Below are 23,232 nucleotides of genomic sequence, written 5' to 3'. Positions count from 1 at the left end.
GGTCCTGCTTTGAGCAGGGGGTTGGACTAGATGACCTCCTGCGGTCCCTTCCAACCCTGAGATTCTATGATTTATATGCCAAATGCAAAAGTGAGGTCCAAAACAACTTCCATCTCCTAGAGCACACAGCAGTTGGATGCATGCTACATGTGCTGCAAAAGCACTTGCGTCAACCTAGTCCTGATGCTCACAGTCTAGGTCTCAGATTCCACTGCCAACACCAGCCTCTACCGTGGCCTGACATCCCATCTGAAGCCACATTCGACCTCGTTACGGAAACCACCTCCCTTCCAAGCCTGGAGGAAGTGCTCATGCCTCAGGGGAGTCGCCTCAGAGTGGACTGAGGGTGTCTCTTCATGGCAGTGCTTTAATGTGGCTATGTAGTCGCTCCCCAGCGCTGTAAAAAACCCACGCCCAGGAGGAGAGTAGCTCCTGCTGGTGCACTGTCTACGCTGCCACTTTACAGCGCTGAAACTTGCATTGCTCAGAGGGGTGTTTTTTCAGAGCTATAATACGCCAGCGTAAACAAGGCCTGATGCCGAACTGCCCAGAGTCGCAGCAGGGCCCTCAGCGACGCGTGTGTGAACGGCGTCGGACCGGCGTGAGGCTGGTGAACACCCTGGGGTGGGGGGCGTCTCTGTGCCGGGCTGGGGGACACCCGGGGGGGGGTCTCTGTAGGCCCTAGGTACCCCCACCTGCACGCCCTATCCCAGCCAGGCGCCCAGCGCTCACACAGACCCAGCTGTTTCCCACCTAAAGGAAAGCCAGGCCCCTTCCCCGCAGACTGGCCAGGGAGCAGGGCAGCCCCAGGGGAACACCAGTGAGCTCTAGCTCACAAAGCTTCTGCTCCAATAAATTGGCTAGTCCCTGAGGCGCCACGAGTCCTCCTGTTCTTTCTGCACATGCAGACTAACAGGGCTGCTGCTCTGAAACCAGTGCAAGCCAGGGCACGTGCTGCGGGCCGCCGGCTCCCCACCCCCTGCTGTAACCCAGCGCTCTCCCACCCCGGCCTTCTCCAGGCGGCGGAACCAGCGGCGCTGCTGCACCAATCACGCTCCGCAAGGGAGGAGTAATGAAACTGGCCGAAAAAAAGGCCCGGCGGCGCTGATTCGTACAGCCAATGGGTGTGCGCGTTATATGAGAGGCCGGCTCTGCGGCCAATAGATGTTAGCGAGCTGTGTGTGCGGGATAGAAGCACCCAATAACTGAGAGCGTTCGATGAGGGGCAGGCGCCGTATCCAATGGGTGCGTCAGTGACCGCGTGGGCGGATTTTTAGAAGCCAATGAGTTTGCACGTCGCGTGACGGTCAAGCTCCGCAGCCAGTGAATGAGCTAGTGGGCGGTGCATGCGGGGTGGCTAGCCGGTGCGGGCCGCCATTGTGGTCAGTTCGATCGGTATCGGGAGCGGAGAGCGGAGCCCAGCGAGCCCGGAGCAGGGAGCAGCCCCCCCCACGGCCGGCCCCAGTCACCATCACACCGCGGGAGGCGGCGCAACAGCCAGTCACCACCACCGTCCGCACCGAACAGCCGCCGCCATGAGCAGCGAGGCCGAGACCCAACCGCCCGCCGCCCCTCTCCCCGCGGCGGCCCCCACCGCCCCCGCCGAGTCCAAACCCAACGGCGGCACCGGCAACGGTGGCAGCGGCCTGGCCTCGGCGGCGCCCCCCGCCGGCGGGGACAAGAAGGTCATCGGTGAGGGGGGGTGATGTGGAGGGGCTAAAGGGGAGGGGTCTGTGGGCGTCATCTCTCCTCCCCCACAGGAAGGCGCGAGACCCCTTCCTGGTGCGCGCGCAGTGGCCGTTAGGCCCCGCGCGCCGCCTGAGTCGTTGGGCCCCGCGTGCGGCGGTGGATGGGGCGGGGCTGGCGCGGAGAGACTCAAAATGTCCGCCACGCGTGGCCTTTGTGTGAGACCCACTTAGCCACGTGCCCTCCCGGGACCCCAGCGCGCAACGCTCCGTGAGGCCTGGCCGTCCTGGAGTGCGCTGGCCGAAGGGTCCGGCCGGTGGGGAGGGGGCCGAGCCCGTCTCACTGGCTCTGCTGCCCGGAGATGGGGGCGATGCGTCATGTGACATGTTCGGTTTTTTCTTTCAGCAACGAAGGTTTTGGGAACAGTAAAATGGTTCAACGTAAGAAACGGCTACGGTTTCATCAACAGGTGAGGAAGGAGGTGCCATGTGCTCGCTGACCAGGCGTTCAGGGGCGGGATGGTGTCCTGAGAGCTGGGTGGGGACCGTGGGAACACTTTAGACAGAGTCACTGTATCTGTCACTCTGTTCGCTGACCAGGCCTCATCTGACACATCTACTGGCTTTCAGATGAGTCTTTACGAAGCTTTTCAAGTGGCTTAGAGCTGAGATGACTAGCCTGGGGAATGGACTGAGACTGGGTTGGTGGGTTTGGTGGCTGCTGCAGAACTTCCCCAGGGAGACGTTTTGACTATTCAAGTACATTGTAGTCATGGCTTTTTTTCTTCCCAACACTACTCACATTAGGTTTATTCTTTCACATTTTTCTGTCTTTAGTTTTCCACCAAACCAGGTAAGAAATCCAATCATAGTAATTCCCTGTGTCCCTGCCTGCTTTCCCTCAGGACAGCAGGACTAGAGCAGTGGGCTGTCATCACAGCCTCCTCCTTTGGTATGTGGCAAGACGCTTGTCTGCAAGTGTTGTTTTGGCTGATGTTCTGGATATTTCCAAACAAACATTGGACCCAAGTGTAGTTACAGTTTCAATAACATTTTTGGGAGCTGTAGGGAATAATGTGTGTGGATCAGGTGTGACCTGATCACTCTGTCTCATGGGGCTTTTCACAGAAGTGGTAAGTTGTTAATGCAGGTATCCCCTCTGTATTCCACTTTTGTTCTCTTGCAGAGTTTTCAGTAAAGTGGTTTTAACAGGGATATTTAGTCAGTGTTGGAGGTAGTTGATTTTCATATGTAGTGATTTGTGTCTTTGATCCTTTGAGATGAGGTTTAAATGTAAAACAGGTTCATGCCCTGTGTTAATACTTTTTTGATTCTAAGCTGTGTTTAAATGTACAAAAGTGATAAACCTTAGTAACTGTTTTGCATTAGGTATTGATACTTGCATTGGTATTTTTGAAAGTCATTTGACTATAAGCATAGTAATTTATACTGAACCTAGTTTCATTTTTAATTACACCACTCTCAGAAATGTCACTTCTAGAACAAAAACGGAGCGTATCAATGCTAACTGAACTACAAAGAGTACACTTAGTAAAATGGTCTGGTCAATAGTTTTATTTTTTAAACTCGTTCAGTTTGCCCTTCTATGCAAAGTTAGATAATTTTTAAATGATCTGTTTTAAACCTGTTGCAGGGAACTTCTAAGATGTCTAACAAATTAGAATTTTTTTCTCCATTTGACAACACTTTGTGTAAATTCCATTTTCACTGTTTGCTCTGTGTTGTCAGTTAGAAAGGGAGACTGAGAAGTCTCCTGTAAAAATACCTCATTAGATTAAAAATGAGCATAAGGAGTTTTCTGAATGAATTTTAAAAAGACCAGCTATATTTTCTAAAGTGTTCGCTATCAGAAAATGAGCTACTTCCAGTTTTTTAAAATATACTAATTTAAAGTATTCCTTGTATCTTGGATTATTTTAATAAGAGCTATGTTTGTTAATACTTGAGATGGAATCTCTAGCCGTGACTCAGTAGAGGTGCTTAAATGCTGGTTGCATTTTAATAAGATGCCAAGTTCCTTTACAGCTCAATTCTGGAAGCCTTCTGCGTGTAGGACTCTCATTGAAGTCAGTGGGTGTTTTGCAAACAGAGCTTGCAAAGAGCCCTTAGAGCAGTAATATGGAGGCAAAGAGAATAACTATGTTGTTAATCCATGTATTGCTTTGAAAGGTGTACAGTAGAACCTGCGTTATCTGAGAGTCTCAGAATACCTGCCCTCCCCAATAGGGTAATGTGAAATAACACAATGAGCAATTATAATAGACAACAGTTAGTTTTATTGTATAAATAAGATGTTTATTTACTCCTCTTAGTGAACTAGAGCACACACTTCTGCACCATACCACTTTTTGACATCCTAACAGGTTATTGTCTCATTTTTCCTCCCAACACTCCCAATTGTTTTTGCTCTAATTTTTCTTAATAGGATATGTAGGAACTAGTGTTGACAAAGCAAACTACTTTGAATTCCTTATTTATCCAGGAGGGCGCAGGTGTAGGCTCTGATGTGTTCATTCATAAAATTGGCTGGATTATGTAAAAGGTCTAGTAGATTATGTTTAATTGGTTTTGCACATGTATCATTTAAATGTCTGGGCATTCCTATAGTTCAAGTGTAAAACACTTCTTATGTACAGCCTTTTAATTCTGTGGCTGAATCTTAAACACCAGACCAAGGAATAGCTGTTTAAATTGTAAGTGCTAGGAACTCTTGACCGTTGCAAGTTCAAAACAGTGGGTTATACATTCTACTTGTAGGGAAAGTATTTACAACTACATTCATTAAAGAAAATTTCACTTAAAAAGAAAATGTAAGTTAATCAAGGAAATTACAGCACATAATATTCTGAACATTCAGATGCCTTTTAACTAACTAATATGAATTGGGCAGCTTCTTCGTCCCTGGAGCTGCTAGTTTAATGAGAAACCCCGCATGATCACATGTTACCAAGACAGGAAGGTTAAAGTTGCAAAAACTAGGAACTTCATGACATTTCCACAACTCTTAGAACAAGACTGTTCTTTCTGGGATCTCTCGTTTACTGTAAGAAAAACATTTCATAAACAGAGCACTTCAGCTATTGCTTGTATTTAATTGCAGATTTTGTTTTTGTAACTCTGATCATCCGGTTTTGATGCAAATATATGTTAGCTTAATGACAGTATGGCTGTCTATTTTATATTTAGTGTTTTACTCTGCAGTGTCATCTTGGGTTCTAAGGATCTTATCAAATGTTTCTCTGTTATAACAGCAATTAGGTCTTCAATGACAGAGGTTGCCCCATTGCCTCAAATGGGGTTGCACATGTATCTGATGATGTATTTGGAACTCCATAGAATTTACTTTGAATACCCACAGGGAATAGACCTCTTAAGTAAGAAAGTGCCACTTCTAAACAGTATCTGGATTGTGTAGTGCAAAGAGGAGATGTACACCATAATTAATGGTCTAGAGAACGCAAACAGAGTACTCAGACTTTTAACAAAAACACAAGGCGACTTCAGATTATACTAAAAGAGAAGTTTAAAATTGTAAAATTTGTTTACACAATGCATAATTGTGGGGCCAAAAGAAATCTGATGAGGTTCAATAAGGATAAGTGCAGGGTCCTGCACTTAGGACGGAAGAATCCAATGCACCGCTACAGACTAGGGGCCGAATGGCTAGGCAGCAGTTCTGCGGAAAAGGACCTAGGGGTGACAGTGGATGAGAAGCTGGATATGGGTCAGCAGTGTGCCCTTGTTGCCAAGAAGGCCAATGGCATTTTGGGATGTATAAGTAGGGGCATAGCGATCAGATCGAGGGTCGTGATCGTTCCCCTCTATTTGACATTGGTGAGGCCTCATCTGGAGTACTGTGTCCAGTTTTGGGCCCCACACTACAAGAAGGATGTGGATAAATTGGAGAGAGTCCAGCGAAGGGCAACAAAAATGATTAGGGGTCTAGAACACATGACTTATGAGGAGAGGCTGAGGGAGCTGGGATTGTTTAGCCTGGAGAAGAGAAGAATGAGGGAGGATTTGATAGCTGCTTTCAACTACCTGAAAGGGGGTTCTAAAGGGGATGGCTCTAGACTGTTCTCAATGGTAGCAGATGACAGAACGAGGAGTAATGGTCTCAAGTTGCAGTGGGGGAGGTTTAGATTGGATATTAGGAAAAACTTTTTCACTATGAGGGTGGTGAAACACTGGAATGCGTTACCTAGGGAGGTGGTAGAATCTCCTTCCTTAGAGGTTTTTAAGGTCAGGCTTGACAAAGCCCTGGCTGGGATGATTTAACTGGGAATTGGTCCTGCTTCGAGCAGGGGGTTGGACTAGATGACCTTCTGGGGTCCCTTCCAACTCTGATATTCTATGATAATTAACTTGATCTCATTGCCAGATAATACCACTTGAGGTAGTTATTTTAGGAGTTAAAGTATTAATGTTTATATGGATAATTAGCAGATTTAGAATTACATTAGGATTTGCAAAAAACTTTTATAAGGATATAAATCTTATACTTCAGGGTGAGCAAACTTCAAAGCAGTGGGTTAGGAAGAAATTTTCCCCAAGAGGAGATTATATTAACTGTCAGCTACTGAATTTCTTGTGGCTTCTTGTGAAGCATTTGGAACTAGCCACTGACAGGATATTGGATTAGATGGTCTGAGGAATGGCAATCCAGAGAAGTGTACTGCACTTTGAACTTTAGGAATCTGTTTTAAATTCTTTGTAGTGATTTTTGACCCTGATCTTGTATACACTTATGCACATGCCTGAGGATTGTGATCCTGTTTGACCCTAAGTCAGTTAACTTTCAGTTCACTGCGATCTTCCTTTAAGGTGACTGGGGGAATTCTAGATCATCTCAAGCCAAATAGGCAGCTGTTGCATATTTCAAAGCCAACTGTGGGTGTTAATCTTGCCAGAAGTAGGCACAAATGACTTTGGCTGGTGAATATGAGAATTCAGCACTATGATCCTGGGGCAGTGCTTTGAGAAGGCTGTCATCTCAGCAATTGGGAAGAGATGAGGTTCTGGGATTTCTAGAAGGATCTTGTCCTGGGACCCTGCTTGAAGGTTTCATATCTTCTGGCCAATAGGTATCTTATTAACTTGAAGCATCACTAACTGTTGGTAAGGTGAAAGTGCTTGTGCTCCTGGAGGCTGTGGTGTGTTGTGACTTTTTCTCTGCCTACTGAAACAGTAAAGAGGTTTACAGTGCAGTGCTCTTCCTAGATGTTCTCAGTTTCAGTTTTCCTGCTCCATTAACCCCTGAAGCTCACAACACTCCCAAGGAATAGCATCATGAACTGTCATATTTGTCCACAGAGTGTGTTTTTCTCACAGTTGCTATATAATAAAAATGGTTCTACACCCATACGTAGCATCAGTATAATATTGGAGATCAGTGTGATGTAAATTATGACCACAAGTGGTCACTAAAGTTAAGTTTATTAGATGCTCTAAAAATACTAAGTATTTCATATCACAGTGCCTAAGGTGGTCACAGCTGAGCATGCCCAACTCAGGACAGACTGCTGAGAAACAGGGCAGACACATCTCAAACTAGTGGTCAGTCTGTCTTTAGAGTTCACCAAGCCAGTGACAAGATGTGCTCCTGTATCAGAACAGTGGTTAACAAGACAAAAACAAGTCCACTTAGGCATTCCAGCACTTGGCTCACCACCCATACAATTGGACTCTGAGAGGTTACTGAAAACCAGATTCATCTCATATAAAGTTCTTCCAATCCCAAGGGACCAGGTCAGTATATTACCCAAAAGTCACTCTTAGAGTCAACCCTTTAGTAACTAACAGCTAAAGATTTAATAATACATATATAAAAAAGTTATAAATGGCTAAGGAAACAGATGCATTACAGTTGATTTCAGAGATTGCAGGTCAGGGTCATAGGCGCAGACTCCATGGGTGCTCCAGGGCTGGAGCACCTATGAGAAAAAATTAGTGGGTGCTGAGCATGCACTGGCCACCAGCTCCCTCTCTTCCCCCTCAGTGCCAACTGCCCATTGCAATTAGCTGTTCAGTGGCATGCAGGAGGCATTGGGAGGGAGGGGGAGAAGAGGGGATGTGGCATGCTCATGGAGGGATGGAACTGGATGGGAAGAGATGAGGTGGGGGCAGGAAGGGTGGGGCTTGAGGTTCGGGTGGAGTTAGGGTCTGGGGCAGAGCAGGGGTTGAGCACCCTTGGGACTGGAGGAAGCTGGTGCCTATGATAGCAGTGATGTAGATCTGCCATCTTGTAAAAGGTATGGATTCACCCAAACAGATTGGGGATCATTCAGTTCCCTGTTTTAAGCTTCCTTGTTAGAAATCCATTCCAGATATGCAAAGCAGGAGATGAAGAGACAGCAGTGATGTTACGGCTTGCAATTTATAGCCTAACCCCCGTGCATGGAAAGTTAATGGCCTGATATGGAGTCCAGGGTCACATGAGCATGAAAAGTTAATGGTAAAAGATGCCGTCTTAGGTCACGTGTCCTTACGTGGTTTGCTGAATTGCAGGGGGCAGCCGTTGGTAAAGAAAACTTACTGCGTGGGATGAGTTTTTTTCAATGGGCCCCTCCTGAGAGTTGAGTGTTCTTAATGAACTATCAACACATAACTGGCTACCCTTGATGTAAATTTATTGGGTGGGGCGAGGTGTAACTCAGGAACACAACATGTTTGATAGAAATGCATAGCCAGTATTCATAACTTCAGCCACAAAGATGCATATAAACAGAATTATTGTACTTAATAAATCATATTTTTTCTATTGATACCTTACATGGCATACTCTATTAGACAATGCAGTTGCACAGTAATGGTGATACATTAGTGATTGTAACAGTGGTGATACATTAGTGTACACTTGGTTATCATTCCTTACATCACATTTCAGTTTTCAGTTTTAGATGAAATCACATGAGTTGTATTAAGACTACTCCCTCCTTGCAGTGACTGTGTCTCTTGACTGCAGAGCAGACATTGAAGTGGCTTTATTTGCTGCTGTATTGCAGTACATGTTCAGATCTTACTTGTGCACTTTCATTACAGCTTCTGAAGTGACTCCTTTCTACTGAATATTGCTTTGGGGTTTTTGCAGATGTATTGACATACTGAGCTATCCCTCCCCCTGTAGTTTGAGCATTGGCCTGTTAAACCTAGGGTTGTGGGCTCAATCCTTGAGGGGGCCATTTAGGGATCTGGGGAAAAAATTGGGGATTGGTCCTGCTTTGAGCAGGGGGTTGGACTAGATGACCTCCTGAGGTCCCATTCAACCCTGATATTCTGTGATTCGATGACTTGGTTGTCCAGATCAAATCTTTTAGTGTCTTCCCATATTTCTGATTTCTTTAGGTTCCTTTGAATAGTGTTTGAAACGCCTCCCCACTGCAAATTTAACATACTACTTTATCTGAAGGGCAGCACACTCATGTCTAGGGAGGAGCTTTGACTAGTGCTATCATTCACTGTCCATAAAGACTCATGAAATAAAGGGGGAGTGGGGTGGCAAATGCAAAACTAAATAAAGTTGAATAGGTAGTGTGCCTTTTCTACATTGATGCTACCTTGTCTATCCGTTTGCCACCATACAAATGGCTTATGCTGTCTTCTGTGCAACCCCTGTGTACTGAATGTTTTCCCTGATCTGATCGACAAGGCCATTAGCCTCTACATTCAGGTTTTCCTGAAAGACCCACCATTGATGTAACCTGTGAGAGAACTAGCTGGCAATGAAAATCGTGAGTAATTGGGAATAGCAGATAAATTCTATTTTAGTTAAATAACAGTAACTCTGTATTAAGATGACATGGCCAGTCATCAGCTTAATCATGCTCCTCTTTTTCTGAGGATTGTGAGCTTGCTGGGAAAAGCACTGTGATCTTTGTTGGAAAGTATCTAGACACTGGGGCACTACCAGAAATGATTGATTTTAACCATTACCATGCTAAAATTCCCTCCAGTTCTCCTCGCCATATCTCCTTTGGACCTGAGTGGGAGTGGGGAGAGAAATGCTATCTGTTAGGAAACTAGTGAACTGCAGGGGGGTTGGAAAGGAAGTGGAGGGAAAAACCAACTGAGTTATGCATTATGGAGGGGTAGGAGGGAGATAAACTTTGTGTGAAGTGATTGAAAGAGCATGAGGTAGAGGGCAGTGTGAACACACAAGAGTAAAGGGAAGGAATGATTTTGTTGAGAGATCTCTAAGGCCTAGTGTGCCTACTTTTTAACTAAAGCACCTTGTATGCTTGAACTCTTTGAAATTGACTTATCAGATATTTTTAAAGCACTCTTTTACTTAGTATGTCTTCAAAATGTTTTCTTTTTTCAAAAATATTTGCCACTTTATGCTTCCTGTGTGTAAAGGGATATCAATTTATCTACTTCTCCATGCTTAACCTGATGAGTTAGTGCTGTCAAACACTTAAACTCCCAACAACCTCATGTTTCTTGCCAACTTTTTAGTTACAGAAAATTGAAGTGGGGTAGGGTGTTCAAAATATGGCACTTGGGTTGATATCCTTTTAATTTGAACACTAGAATGCAGTTAAGGGGTAGGGACATCACATACAGTGACTCCTCGCTTAACATAGTTATGTTCCTGAAAAATGCTACTTTAAGCGAATCCAGTTTCTCCAGAAGAATTAATGTAAATAGGGGGTGTTAGGTTCCAGGGAAATTTTTTTCGCCGGACAAAAGACATTATATATACACAGGGACAGTATAAGTTTTAAACAAACAATTTAATACTGTACACAACAATGACAATTGTGAAACTTGGTTGAGGTGGTGGAGTCAGAGGGTGGAGTATTTCCAAGGGAATGCCTTGTTGCTAACTGATGAACTAGCCCTTAGCTAAGACCTCAAGGGTTAACACATTATTGTTAATGTAGCCTCACACTCTACAAGGCAGTAGGAATGAAGGGAGGAGACACAACAGACACATGGCAGTGTCTGCAAATGTTCCCTGTGGAGACTGAATGTTATGATGAACCCACGCTATCCCACTGGAGTGCACCACTCCTTGCACTTTCCAAAATGCTGGGGCTTACGTCTGTGTGAGAGAGAGAGAGACGTGCGCACACACCCTGTGTGAAGGAGAGACTCGCATTGCCCCTTTAAGTACGCTGACCCCACGCCTTTTTAAGTAGATCAGCAAGTTGAGACAGCAGCTGCTGCCAGCAAGCTCCCTCTGTCCTGAGCCCTGTTGTGTGCCCCTCTGCCCTGTGGAGACAGGGTACAGGAATGGGGGAAGGTGGGACACCCTGACATCAGCTCTGCCCCCCCACCCTCCCAAGCAGGAGGCTCCTGGGAATAGCTCCAAGGCAGAGGGCAGGAGCAGCACACGGCAGTGAGGGGATGGACACCTGAATTGCCTGGCAATTCATAGCCTGCTGCGGGGCTGCCGGCCCACCCTGGTTCCAAGCCTACACCAGCTATCTCCAACGGGCTGGTCTTCCTGCAAGCAGTAGACAAAACTGGCGGCTGCCAAACAACGTTATAAGGGAGCATTGTGCAACTTTAAACAAGCATGTTCTCTAATAGATCAGTGACATAACAATGTTAACCCAGACAATGTTAAGTGAGGAGTTACTGTACTGATAGCCAATGTGGTCTTTGGCAGTACCTCAGGTTAGCATTTGGCCCCATGCCAAACATTAGTGAGTCTAGAAAATGTGTTGGTTTTGTTCACCACACCCTTCTGAATCTGAATTTTTTTTTTGTATTGCAGGAATGACACCAAGGAAGATGTGTTTGTACACCAGGTGAGTTACTTTTCTGCAGGTGGTAGTGCAGATACCTCTTTTTAGAACTAAAGCTTATTATGCTGACTTGGTGAACTGTACGAGTTGAAGCTTAACTGAAGGGAGGGGAGCATATTAGATGCTGTGTTCACTGAAGAAATCTTAGTTCTCCAAGGTCATCTGCCTTAACACCATGGATTTTCATTCTGTGGGTACAAGTAGTACATCCGTATAGTTAAGGTTGCCAAACAGTCTCCATTGTAATCCTATATTTTTCATGCCTGGACAGTTTTATATTTACATATTTTATACTTAACTTGAAAACCTCATTATGTGCAAGTGTACGCTTCTTCCTTTAATCTGTTAAGATATTTTTGAAGAATTTTCAAAAGGATAAAGGAGAACTAGCAAAAAAAAAAAATTAAAAATCCAAATAAATGTTTGACTGTCCTTCATGAAGCTATTAAAAGTAGTCATGGGGGGAGAAGTAAAATTCTGTCATCAGTTAGAAACTGTAAGAATAAATGGAAAATTCACAGCATTTAAGTTGTGGAACTTGCTGGTGCAAGGTATTCATGAAAGCTTAGTAGGATTTGAAAACTGCTTACACGAATGAGTGCCTGCACTTATATTTGACTAAAATCTTTGAGATAAGAACTTTAATCCCTTAAAGCATAAAGCAATTCACACCTGTTTAAATATTAACTAACAACCCAAAGGGCAGGCTCTTCCATAATGAACAAGCATGGGAGTTTTACACCTTCCTCTGAATATGATGCTGGGCAATCAGTAGAACCTGTTTAAAAAGAAAAAATGGACAGGTGGTCTGATGCATTATGGTAATTCCCATGTTCTACACACCCAAGAGGACAGAACTGTGAGGATTCAGCTGTACTGTTTTATATTTCCTGACTTAAATGTATAAGTTATTTAAAATTCAAATTGTATTGAAGGACCCATGGCAATCTGAAAATCATACTTCTAGCTAAAAATCTTGAATTTAGGAAAGTTATAACACTTATAAGTACTACAGCTGAAAAGTTAGCAGTATTTCAGTTAACCTTGTGCAACTTACAAAACTTATTTACTATTTTCTGTGGCCAGTTAGCCAGGAATAAACTAACTGCAATGATAAAGGGAGCAGAATACCCTTCCTGTTTTTTAAGTAATTTCAGAAAGTGTATTGTGATATTTCTATTTTTTTTGGTTAACTAGTAAGTTTTGGTCAGTTTCTGAGTGTCCTGAAATCTTCCAAAAAGTGTGTAACAGGATATATGACTGATCATCAAGAACATAGTAAAGCTTGACTGTATGCAAAGTGCTAGAAAATGAGCGAAGTAAATGGAAAATAAACTGAAACTACATTTCAGTCTCTATAATTACTTCTAAGATTGTGAAGTGAGAGATACTGATGAAACACTATATGAGAGCTAGTTATTAGGGTTTGTTTTGTTTTTTTAAATAATGTAATTTGATGGTGTTCTTTTAATATAGGCAGTGAGTACATGGTAACTAGCAATCAGTTTAGATCCAATTTGAAATAAATATAAAATCAGTGACTTTATAAGGTAAGAAGAAAAGGAGTACTAGTGGCACCTTAGACTAACCAATTTATTTGAGCATAAGCTTTCGTGAGCTACAACTCATTCATTGGATGCTGTAGCTCATGAAAGCTTATGCTCAAATAAATTGGTTAGTCTCTAAGGTGCCACTAGTACTCCTTCTCTTTTTGCGAATACAGACTAACACTGCTGCTACTCTGAAACCTGTCTTTATAAAGTAAATCTCTAATTTGATAGGTGTTTGAGGAAGATATAAGCTCTCTCCCATCCTGTTACAAATTTGGGTTCTTTTCAGGCATCAGTTGTGCAGAGAAACTAGGGGAGCAGGCTCTCCTGGTGTCGTCTCAACACAACAGTAGATCAGTAGACTGAAAATTTGCAAATGTATTGTTACAGTGGATTTCATTCCCTGTGGGGCATGAAAATGCTGGGATGCTGTCAGCACTATTTCACTTTTGTGAAGTTCTCATGCTTGTGCTCTACTACTGAGCTCAAAAAGTGTTTGGTAAACAAAATGTGGTTTTGTGAGGGATTAGTGTGTACTGAGCATTTACAGGATTTATTAAAAATCTCTTCTGACTCCAGAAAACGTGGGGATTTTCAGTAGTTGCACAGTCTGTTAGAAGCTGTAGGCTTGTTTCTGTAGTGTTGCAAGGTTAGACAGCCTAATCTTTATTTTAAAATATACTCAGAAATACAGGATTGAACACTTTTTCTGATCAGGGTGTAAACTAAGCTTTTTAAGCAGCCTTGCAATGTTGTGGCTACAACTGATTTAAGAGGGAAGCAGTGCCTCAACTTCAGGCTGTCTTCAAGTTTGAACTGAAATGAGATCAGGCAATTGTTTTCCTCAACTGTAATTGTACCATTGCATGTAGTACTTAGTGTGGTTTTACATTAGCTTATGCTCTTTAATTTTAGACCTCAATAGACTATATAGTAGAATAAACACTGCTGTGGAAACTTCAGTGTCTCTTGCAAATTCTCAGCTGTAACAAAGGTTTTAGAATTTATAATCCAATAACAGCTATTTTCAAACTGATGGGCACTTAAATAGCTACACAGATACCCAAATAAGTGGCCTGACTTTAAAAGAGGTGAGTTCTCACAATTACAGACATGCAATGCCCCTCTACCATGTACATTGGTCAAACTGGACAGTCTCTACGTAAAAGAATAAATGGACACAAATCAGATGTCAAGAACTATAACATTCATAAACCAGTCGGAGAACACTTCAATCTCTCTGGTCACGCAATTACAGACATGAAAGTTGCGATATTAGAACAGGAAAACTTCAAATCCAGACTCCAGCGAGAGACTGCTGAATTGGAATTCATTTGCAAATTGGATACAATTAACTTAGGCTTGAATAGAGACTGGGAGTGGCTAAGTCATTATGCAAGGTAACCTATTTTCCCTTGTTTTCCTAACACCCCCCCCTCCGATGTTTTTGTTAAACCCTGGATTTGTGCTGGAAATGGCCCACCTTGATTATCATACACATTGTAAGGAGAGTGATCGCTTTAGATAAGCTATTACCAGCAGGAGAGTGGGGTGGGGGGAGAGAAAACCTTTTGTAGTGATAAACACCCATTTTTTCATGATTTGTGTGTGTAAAAACAAACATCTTCTGTATTTTCCACAGTATGCATCCGATGAAGTGAGCTGTAGCTCACGAAAGCTTATGCTCAAATAAATTGGTTAGTCTCTAAGGTGCCACAAGTAATCCTTTTCTTCTCACAGTTTCAGTGACTTCAGTGGGAGTTAAATGCGCTCAGTGCTTGGAAAAAAGGCCACTGATCTGGAAGTGTAAATTTGGGGCTGTATTTGGCCATATGCTTTTTTTAAAGTAGTCTTAGTTTTGTGGGAAATAATACAGTGTGATGGAATCCTGAATACACAAATTCCAGGGGCAAAGCGAACCGTTTTTTCTTTTGTATAGATCAGCATTGATTATTGAGAATCTTTTAAAATATTCCTGACAGTTATTTGGTTTTATCAGTTTGATTGCTTTATCTCATTTTTTTTAATTCTTCAAGGCATGGCAGTTAAGTGGAGCAAAGCTTGCTGACAAGCATGCTCCTTGTTTTGACAGTACTGGACATGAGCAGGCTATTTGTTGTACTAATCCTGCATGCCCTGTTATATTGTCAGACTTATGGGAACCCTCATAGGCTAGTATCAGTGGCTTTTGACACTTATCTGGTAGGTCTGCCTCCAATTAATTTAAATATTTGTAGCATTATTTTAAGATATATTAGAATGTTGCCACTGTAGTTGAATTTACATGTTACTGTAGGCAGTTTTGGGCGAGCACTTTTTGTTAGACATTTTCCCCTGTGAAATCTAGCATATTTCTGTTGAAACTAAAAGTTAGTTTATATGCTGATATTGCTGAATTTCTAGTTCAAGGAAGCACATTCTACCAAGGAAAACAGAATGTTCAAGTACATCCAAAATCTAGGAAATCTCTTCATATATCTTTACAATCTCTGCATACTGTGCGTCTAAAGCTAATTCTGGAATATTGTGTTACTAGACTGCCATAAAGAAGAATAACCCCAGGAAGTACCTTCGCAGTGTAGGTGATGGAGAGACTGTGGAGTTTGATGTGGTGGAAGGTGAAAAGGTGAGCATATTCTCTAATATTAAAACTCACAGAAAAATTGATTTGCCATTTGGGCTGGTGTTTGGTGGCTTCTTCTTAGTAGGTGGCTTATGAGACAAGTTCAAGGAGGTTAAATTTTTTTCTCGCTTTCCAATATGTGTGCTCAGTTAATCGTGATTTACTTACGAGTCAGTTATGGCATGAGAATGTAACTTTTTTTCCTCTTCTGATCATTACTTAACACTATCACGCTGTTTTTAGGGTGCAGAGGCAGCTAATGTTACAGGTCCTGGTGGAGTTCCAGTACAAGGCAGTAAATACGCAGCAGACCGTAACCATTACAGACGGTATCCACGACGTAGGGGTCCTCCACGCAATTACCAGCAAAATTACCAGAACAGTGAGAGTGGGGAAAAGAACGAGGGATCAGATAGCATACCAGAAGGGCAAGCCCAACAGCGCCGTCCCTACCGCAGGCGGCGGTACCCACCTTACTATATGCGTAGACCCTATGGGCGTCGACCACAATATTCCAACCCTCCTGTGCAGGGAGAGATAGTGGAGGTAATTTTTGTATAACTTTTGATACTGTACTATCTTGCTTATAATGGAAGGGGTTGGGGCTTTTCAGCTACCTATATGTAGGATGTTGGGTTTGTTTCCTTTGACTGTGTAAGGTTTAGCAATACAAATGAGCTAAAGAGCAGAAATCTTGTTTGCCAGCAGACTGTCAATTCAAAAATGCTATAATTTAAGTATGAAATGTGAATCAGTTATTTTTTCAGATAGTTTTTTAATTATTTAAAGGTAACCACCTAAACTAGACTCCACACATAATGCATCAGTTTGTGCCCCAGGACCTCTTTGGCGCTTACCAGATACTTTGCTCTTACCCAACAAAGATTCAGTGTGCCAAACTGTCACTATGGCTAATAGTGACTTCTAACTAGTTGGTTTAAGTCATTTAGTTCAGGGGTTCTCAACCTTTTGTTCCTGAGGGGGCCCCTGCCCAACCTGCTATAAAAACTCCACAGCCCGCCTGTGCCACAACAGCTGATTTTCTGCATACAAAAGCCAGGGCCGGCATTAGCGGGTAGCAAGTAGGGCAATTGCCTGGGCTCCCCACAGAGCTTAAGTTGCTTGGGCTTTGGCTTCAGCCCTGCATGGCAAGGCTCAGGACCCCAGGCTTCAGCCCTATGCAGTGGGGCTTCGGCTTTCTGCCTTGGGCCCCAGCAAATCTAATGCCTGGCCGTGCTTGGAGGACTCCCTGGAAACCTGCTTGTGTTCTCTTCAAACCCCCACCGCCCCCCGGGCCCGTGACCCTTGCTTGAGAACCATTGATTTCGTTCGCTCTTGTAGCTGGCTAAGTTGTCTTGATGTACATTATTTCAGGGTGCTGACAACCAGGGTGCAGGAGAACAAGGCAGACAGGTCAGACAGAATATGTATCGGGGTTACAGACCACGATTTCGCAGGTATGCTGCAGATCCACTTGTTATGTTATGAAATTTTGTTTATGTGCTAGAACACAGTGGTCAGAAGGTGCATCCTTAAAGCCTAGCTTGATTTTCAGGGGTCCTCCTCGTCAAAGACAGCCTAGGGAGGAAGGAAACGAAGAAGATAAAGAGAACCAAGGGGATGAGACCCAAGGTCAGCAGCCACCTCAACGTCGGTACCGTCGTAACTTCAACTACCGACGCAGACGCCCAGAGAACCCTAAACCACAAGATGGCAAAGAGACGAAGGCAGCCGAACCACCAGCTGAGAACACGTCCGCTCCCGAGGCTGAGCAGGGCGGGGCTGAGTAAATGCCGGCTTACCATCTCTACCATCATCCGGGTGGGTATTCTCATTCTTGTTTAAGATATTCTACTATAATAGAGTTCCTTCAGAAGCTTTTTTTACTTCTAACCTACTTCAGGTTTTAACTGTTACAGCAGTTGTTTTCACTCTTGTACTTGTGATCCCTTTCACATAGCAAGCCTCTGAGTGCAAACCCCTAATAAATTAAAAACACTTTTTAATATATTTAATACCATTATAAATGCTGGAGGTAAAGCAGGGTTTTGGGTGGAGGCTGACTGTTAGCGACACCCCAGGTATAACCTTGTCAACCCCCTGAGGGGTCCTGACCCCCAGTTTGAGAACTCCTGTGTTATAATATGCATTTCTTGCAATTTGGATTTGGTGTGAATGCACATGTTGGGTAAAATGTCTTGTAACAGATTGCAGGTTCAAGTTCTTTCAACAGGACAGCTATAAACTAGGGGACTTAGCTGCAGGAGGTTTCTGATTTTAGATGGGATCTTAGCCATGTCCTGTACAAGGCTAGGCTTGGATGTGTTCAGTGCTTTAGCCTGGTGGCAGATATTTAGCTCTCATGTATGTTGCAAATAAGAATCATGTAAGTGCAGGAGTGGTTGTAATTGTATGTGAATGAGATCTTAGTCGCACCTTACAACTATATGGAACAAATATTGAAATAACCAAACATCTACAGGTAAAAGCAGCATTGTTTGCTAATTCTTTAAAAGATAAACCCTATTCTTGATGGACTTTTGGTAGAATTATGTAAGTAGTAGATGAATGGAACAGTGTTGGGCTAATTTTTGTATTTTAGTTACTCAACTGAAAAATTAACTCAAACTGGCTTGGATAGGGTCACTTTCAGATGGTCTGAAGACTGGTTGAAACACTTCCCACAAGGTCACAATAAGCACAATGTAGTGACATGTGGGAGATGTTCTAGTGGGGATATTGCAGATGCATTAGAATCAGTCTTCATCTGGAGGAGAGAATAGCAGTACATTAAACTTCTAGATAATACTAGATTGAGGAGTTGCTAAAATTGACTAGGATTGAGGAATAACCTAGGATGCTAGAGAGATGTGGACAGATTCAACTTGGAAAAACTAATACCTAGAGAATGTGAAACTGAATCTTGAGAAAGACCTAGCAATCATACGCAGCCAATTAGGAATAGTCTGCAATGTGGTATGCCAACAAAAAGCCAATGTCATGTTTGGCTGCATGTGCAGAGACATCACATCAAAAAGCAGGGAGGCAACAAACAGTGCTTGGTGTGGCTGCCCTTTTGATACTGCATTTAGTTTTGGCCTTTGCTCTACCAGAGAGGAATGTTTCACTGGCCATGGCAAAGTTTGTAAAAATGAAAATTGGAATATGGCCTTTATTTAGTAACTAAACTTTTAGTTATCGTGAGAATAGGTCATTTCTAGGACCATCACTATTCCTGCCCTTTGTTTGTTTTCCTCAGATCTGCTTTTCTGTGTTTCTGTCCTTGTTCCTTGTCTTTAGATGTCCTCTGTTCTTTTTCATCTGTTTCCTCCGCTGCACCAACCTTTAGTTCCCACCCCATGGACTGCCACTCACCCTTCTGTGAAATAGTTATGGTAGACCAGTGGTCCTCAAATTTTTTAAGTCACGTCCCCCCCATTATCCCCAATTGTAATTTTCCAATGCTCCTTCAGTTGCTGGGAGTGGGGCTATAGTCAGGGTTGGGGTGGAGCTGCATCCGGGGCTGGAGGCCGGGGTGGAGCAGGGCTAGGTGGTGCTCCCTCCCTGCCCCCCAGACCACACTGCACCCCCCCCGAATGTTCCCCTGGGGGAGGGGGGGACAGGCCTCGTAGTTTGGGGACCACTGATGTAGACACTCGTGTCATCATTAGTCTTCAGTATCAACACACCAAAGGGATTATTAGGGAATGCAGGAGTTTGCATCTGAGTTACTGTTTAAGGCCCTGTGATTCAGAAAGGCAAGACTGAGAGTCTGTTGTTCAGTTCACACTTTCAAGGTTGTACTCCTAACCATGAGGGCTAGAGACTCTTTTTAAATGAAAGTTTAGATTGTTGAATTTGCATGTCATACAGGTCCAGTTTACTTGATTGGACACCCCTGCTCTAGTTGTTCCTAGCAAAGAGCTTTCTATTAGCTGATAGATATGAACTCCCGTCATTCAGCGATGTGTTAATCTTAACACCTTTTGAGATGAAGTCAGATGGCGACTTTAGTTTCTCCTTAGCATGGACAGTAGTGCTCATCTATTCCTTGTATACTGAGAGATCTTTGGGCTCTTAAATGGCACTGCAGAGATAGCGGAACCAGGTTCTTTATTTCATTCTTCTCCTCCAGAAAAATTCCTCACCTGTGCCTTAAAGGGGAAAGAGATGCAGTATTTAAATGTCTTCTCGACAGCCACCAGGGGCCAAAAGCCTTAGGCTTCCACAGCAGCCAAAATGTTAGTCTTTCACCTGATCTATATGAGAGCTGCAGCACACTGTGAATTTAAAACATAGTACCAGTGTAAAATCAATTTTGGTACAGTCCTTCTCAAATAATATTGTAAGTCTCTGGAAACAGAGGATGGGAATGAGGGGAGAATCGGGAAGGGGAAGTGCGCTGCCACATAGCCTAGGGTCAAATGCAGCGTAGGACCCAATAGATAAGTGGCTTCCTAACAAAGTAGGCTGTTTTGATATGCAGTGAGTAACATAGTGGCACGTAGTCAACTCCAGGCTCTAGTCACAATAATGGGGAAAAGGTCTAAGCTAACACTGCATAGGAAGGATGGCAAGAGACCACCAGGGATTAACCAGGAGATCTTCAGTGATCTGAAACTCAAAAAAGAGTCCTACAAAAAGTGGAAACTAGGTCAAATTACAAAGGATGAATATAACAACACAAGTATGTAGGGACAAAATTAGAAAGGCCAAGGCACAAACTGAGATCAAACTAGCTAGAGAGACAAAGAGTAAGAAGAAAATGTTCTACAAATACATTAGAAGCAAGAGAAAGACCAAGGACAGGGTAGGCCCATTATTGAATTGCGGGGGGACAATAACAGAAAATGTAGAAATGGCAAAGGTACTTAATGACTTCTTTGACTCAGTTTTCAGCAAGAAGGTTGGGGGTGATTGGATGTCTAACAGTGCATGCCAGTGAAAATGGAGTAGGATCAGAGGCTAAAATAGGGAAAACAAGTTAAAAATTACTTAAGACGAGTAAGATATTTTCAAGTCACCAGGGCCTGATGAAATGCATCCTAGAGTACTCAAGGAGCTGACTGAGGAGATAGCTGAGACATTTGCGATTATCTTTGAAAAGTCATGGAAGACGGGAGAGATTCCAGAAGATTGGAAAAGGACAAATATAGTGCCCATCTATAAAAAGGGAAATAAGGACAAGCTGGGGACTTACAGACCAGTTAGCTAAACTTCTGTACCCAGAAAGATAATGGAGCAAATAATTAAGCAATCAGTTTGCAAACACATAGAAGATAATAAGGTGATAAGTAACAGCATGGATTTGTCAAGAACAAATTGTGTAACACTGTTGCCAAAAAGTGAACATTAGTAGGAGTGTTGTAAGCAAGACATGAGAAGTAAGTCTTCCACTCTACTCCTCTCTGATTAGTATTGTGTCCAGTTCTGGGCACCACATTTCAGGAAAGATGTGGACAAATTGGAGAAAGTACAGAGAAGAGCAACAAAAATGATTAAAGGTCTAGAAAACATGACCTATGAGAGAAGATTTGGGGGTGCAGACTGACCTATGAGAGAGGTTGGGGTGGGGGAAATGGGTTTGTTTAGTCTGGAAAATAGAAGACTTAGAGGGGACATAACAGTTTTCAAGTACTTAAAAAGTTGTTACAAGAAGGAGGGAGAAAAGTTGTCCTCTTTAACGTCTGAGGAAAGGACAAGAAGCAATGGGCTTAAATTGCAGCAAGGGAGGTTTAGGTTGGACATGAGGAAAAAATTCCTAACTGTCAGGGTGGTTAAGCACTGGAATAAATTGCCTAGGGAGGTTGTGAAATCTCCATCATGGGAGATTAAGAGTAGGTTAAACACACCTGTCGGGTGGGCAAACTATGGCCCTTCAGACATTTTAATCCGGCCCTCAAGCTCCAGAGTGGGGTCTGGGGCTTGCCCTGTTCCGCGCATGCTGGGCCTGACTCCATGTGGCTTCTGGAAGCAGTAGCATGTCCCCCTCTTCCCCGCCCCCCCACTCCTCCTACATGTAGGGGCAACCAGGTGGCTCCGCACATTGCCCTTGCAGTTCCCATTGGCTGGCAACTGCGGCCAATGGGAGCTGCAGGGGCAGTGCCTGCGAACGGGGCAGTGCAAAGAGTTGCCTGGCCACACCTCCGCATAGGAGCCAGAGGGAGGATATGCTGCTTGAGGTAAGTGCTGCCTGGAGCCTGCACCCCTGACCCCCACCTACGCCCCAACCCCCTGCCTCAGCCCTGATCCCCCTTCTGCCCCCCTGGAACCCTTTGGTTCCAGCCCCACCCCAGAATCCACACCCCCAGCCAAAGCCCTCACCCCCTCCTGTACCCCAGTCCCCAATTTTGTGAGCATTCATGGCCCACCATACAATTTCCATACCCAGATGTGGCCCTCAGGCCAAAATGTTTGCCCACTCCTGGTCTAGATACTACTTAGTCCTGCCATGAGTGCAGCTGATTGGACTAGATGACCTGTTGAGGTCTCTTCCAGTCCTACAATTTGTGCACCTTTCTTAAGCGTTCTACGAATCCATGTTGAATTAATATTGCAAATGATCTTATCACCAGAAACACTTAAGCCTCCAACACACATCTTTGATAGTCTTTTTCCTTTCCCAGTTTAGTCATCAAAGAAGAAAAGAATATGAAATAAAGAGAAGAATATGAAATTCCAGCAATAAGAAATGAACAAAAGAATTGGAACTGAAGACCTTAAGTGCTTGCTTTTTGCTGTTGACCAGATAACTAGACTATCTGCATTATCTATGCAGCATGGGATTTTTATTATTTTTACCTGAAGAAGTCTCCTTTTGGGAACGACAAACGTTTTTTAAAAGGCCTGTTTTTTCTCAATACACCTTTAAAGGTTTTTAAATTGTTTCATATCTGGTCAAGTTGAGATTTTTAAGAACCTCATTTTTAATTTGTATGAAATGTACACCTAATTTTTTCAAGTCAAACTGCAAGCATCTGTTAATAAAGGTCTTAAAGAAATGCTGTGTGTTTCAGCTCTGCTTTTCCTTTTACTGAAGGGTTACAGGCTGCACCTTAAATGTTAGTCCTGGTCTACACTATGAGTTTAGGTCAAATTTAGCACACGATGAAGCCATTTTTTTTTACTTAAAGGGCTCTTAAAATCGATTTCTGTACTCCTCCCCCAACAAGGGGATTAGCTCTGAAATCGACCTTGCCAGGTTGAATTTGGGGTAGTGTGGTCGCAATTCAACGGTATTGGCCGCCGGGAGCTATCCCACAGTGCTCCATTGTGACCACTCTGGACAGTGCTCTCAACTCAGATGCACCAGCCAGGTAGACAGGAAAGGGCCCACAAACTTTTGAATCTCATTTCCTGTTTGGCTAGCGTGGCAAGCTGCAGGTGAGTGCAGAGGTGCCCATGATGGAGTCGCAAAAGAGCTCCAGCATGGATTGAACTGGAGGTACGGGATCTGATCACTGTATAGGGAGACAAATCCATGCTATCAGAACTCCATTCCAAAAGACAAAATGCCCAAGCATTTGAAAAAATCTCCGAGGGCATGAAGGACAGAGGCTATAACAGGGACCTGCAGCAGTGCTGTGTGAAACTTAAGGAGT

General features: G+C 43.6%; 1 protein-coding gene across 3 annotated transcripts; it reads left to right on the top strand.

Moving 5' to 3' along the window:
- The first annotated feature begins 1,369 nt into the window (after positions 1 to 1,369).
- Positions 1,370 to 22,632, top strand: YBX1 (Y-box binding protein 1). Of its 3 annotated transcripts, none has more exons than XM_084651616.1 (8): positions 1,370 to 1,692; positions 2,092 to 2,155; positions 11,428 to 11,461; positions 15,545 to 15,634; positions 15,875 to 16,177; positions 17,006 to 17,088; positions 17,175 to 17,452; positions 22,263 to 22,632. In XM_084651616.1, the coding sequence occupies exons 1-7, from the start codon at positions 1,536 to 1,538 to the stop codon at positions 17,419 to 17,421; spliced, it is 978 nt and encodes a 325-aa protein (XP_084507742.1). In that variant the 5' UTR covers positions 1,370 to 1,535; the 3' UTR covers positions 17,422 to 17,452; positions 22,263 to 22,632. The 3 variants fall into 3 exon arrangements, with proteins under 3 accessions (XP_084507742.1, XP_084507744.1, XP_084507743.1); XM_084651618.1 differs by having other exon boundaries at positions 1,371 to 1,692; positions 22,258 to 22,632; XM_084651617.1 differs by having other exon boundaries at positions 1,465 to 1,692; positions 17,187 to 17,452; positions 22,258 to 22,632.
- Positions 22,633 to 23,232: the final 600 nt, after the last annotated feature.

The sequence above is a fragment of the Lepidochelys olivacea genome (genome assembly GCF_965140295.1).
Source record: "Lepidochelys olivacea isolate rLepOli2 genome assembly, chromosome: 18".
In the NCBI taxonomy this organism is placed as follows: Eukaryota; Metazoa; Chordata; order Testudines; family Cheloniidae; genus Lepidochelys; species Lepidochelys olivacea.
The sequence above is the reverse complement of the archived record's forward strand: the minus strand, read 5'-3'. Positions and strand labels throughout refer to the sequence as shown.

Coding starts and splice junctions, on each gene's coding strand:
- YBX1 (XM_084651616.1), top strand. CDS start 1,536: ATGAGCAGCGAGGCCGAGACCCAACCGCCCGCCGCCCCTCTCCCCGCG. Junction 1,693..2,091: donor CGGGGACAAGAAGGTCATCG/GTGAGGGGGGGT, acceptor TTTTTCTTTCAG/CAACGAAGGTTTTGGGAACA. Junction 16,178..17,005: donor TGCAGGGAGAGATAGTGGAG/GTAATTTTTGTA, acceptor ACATTATTTCAG/GGTGCTGACAACCAGGGTGC.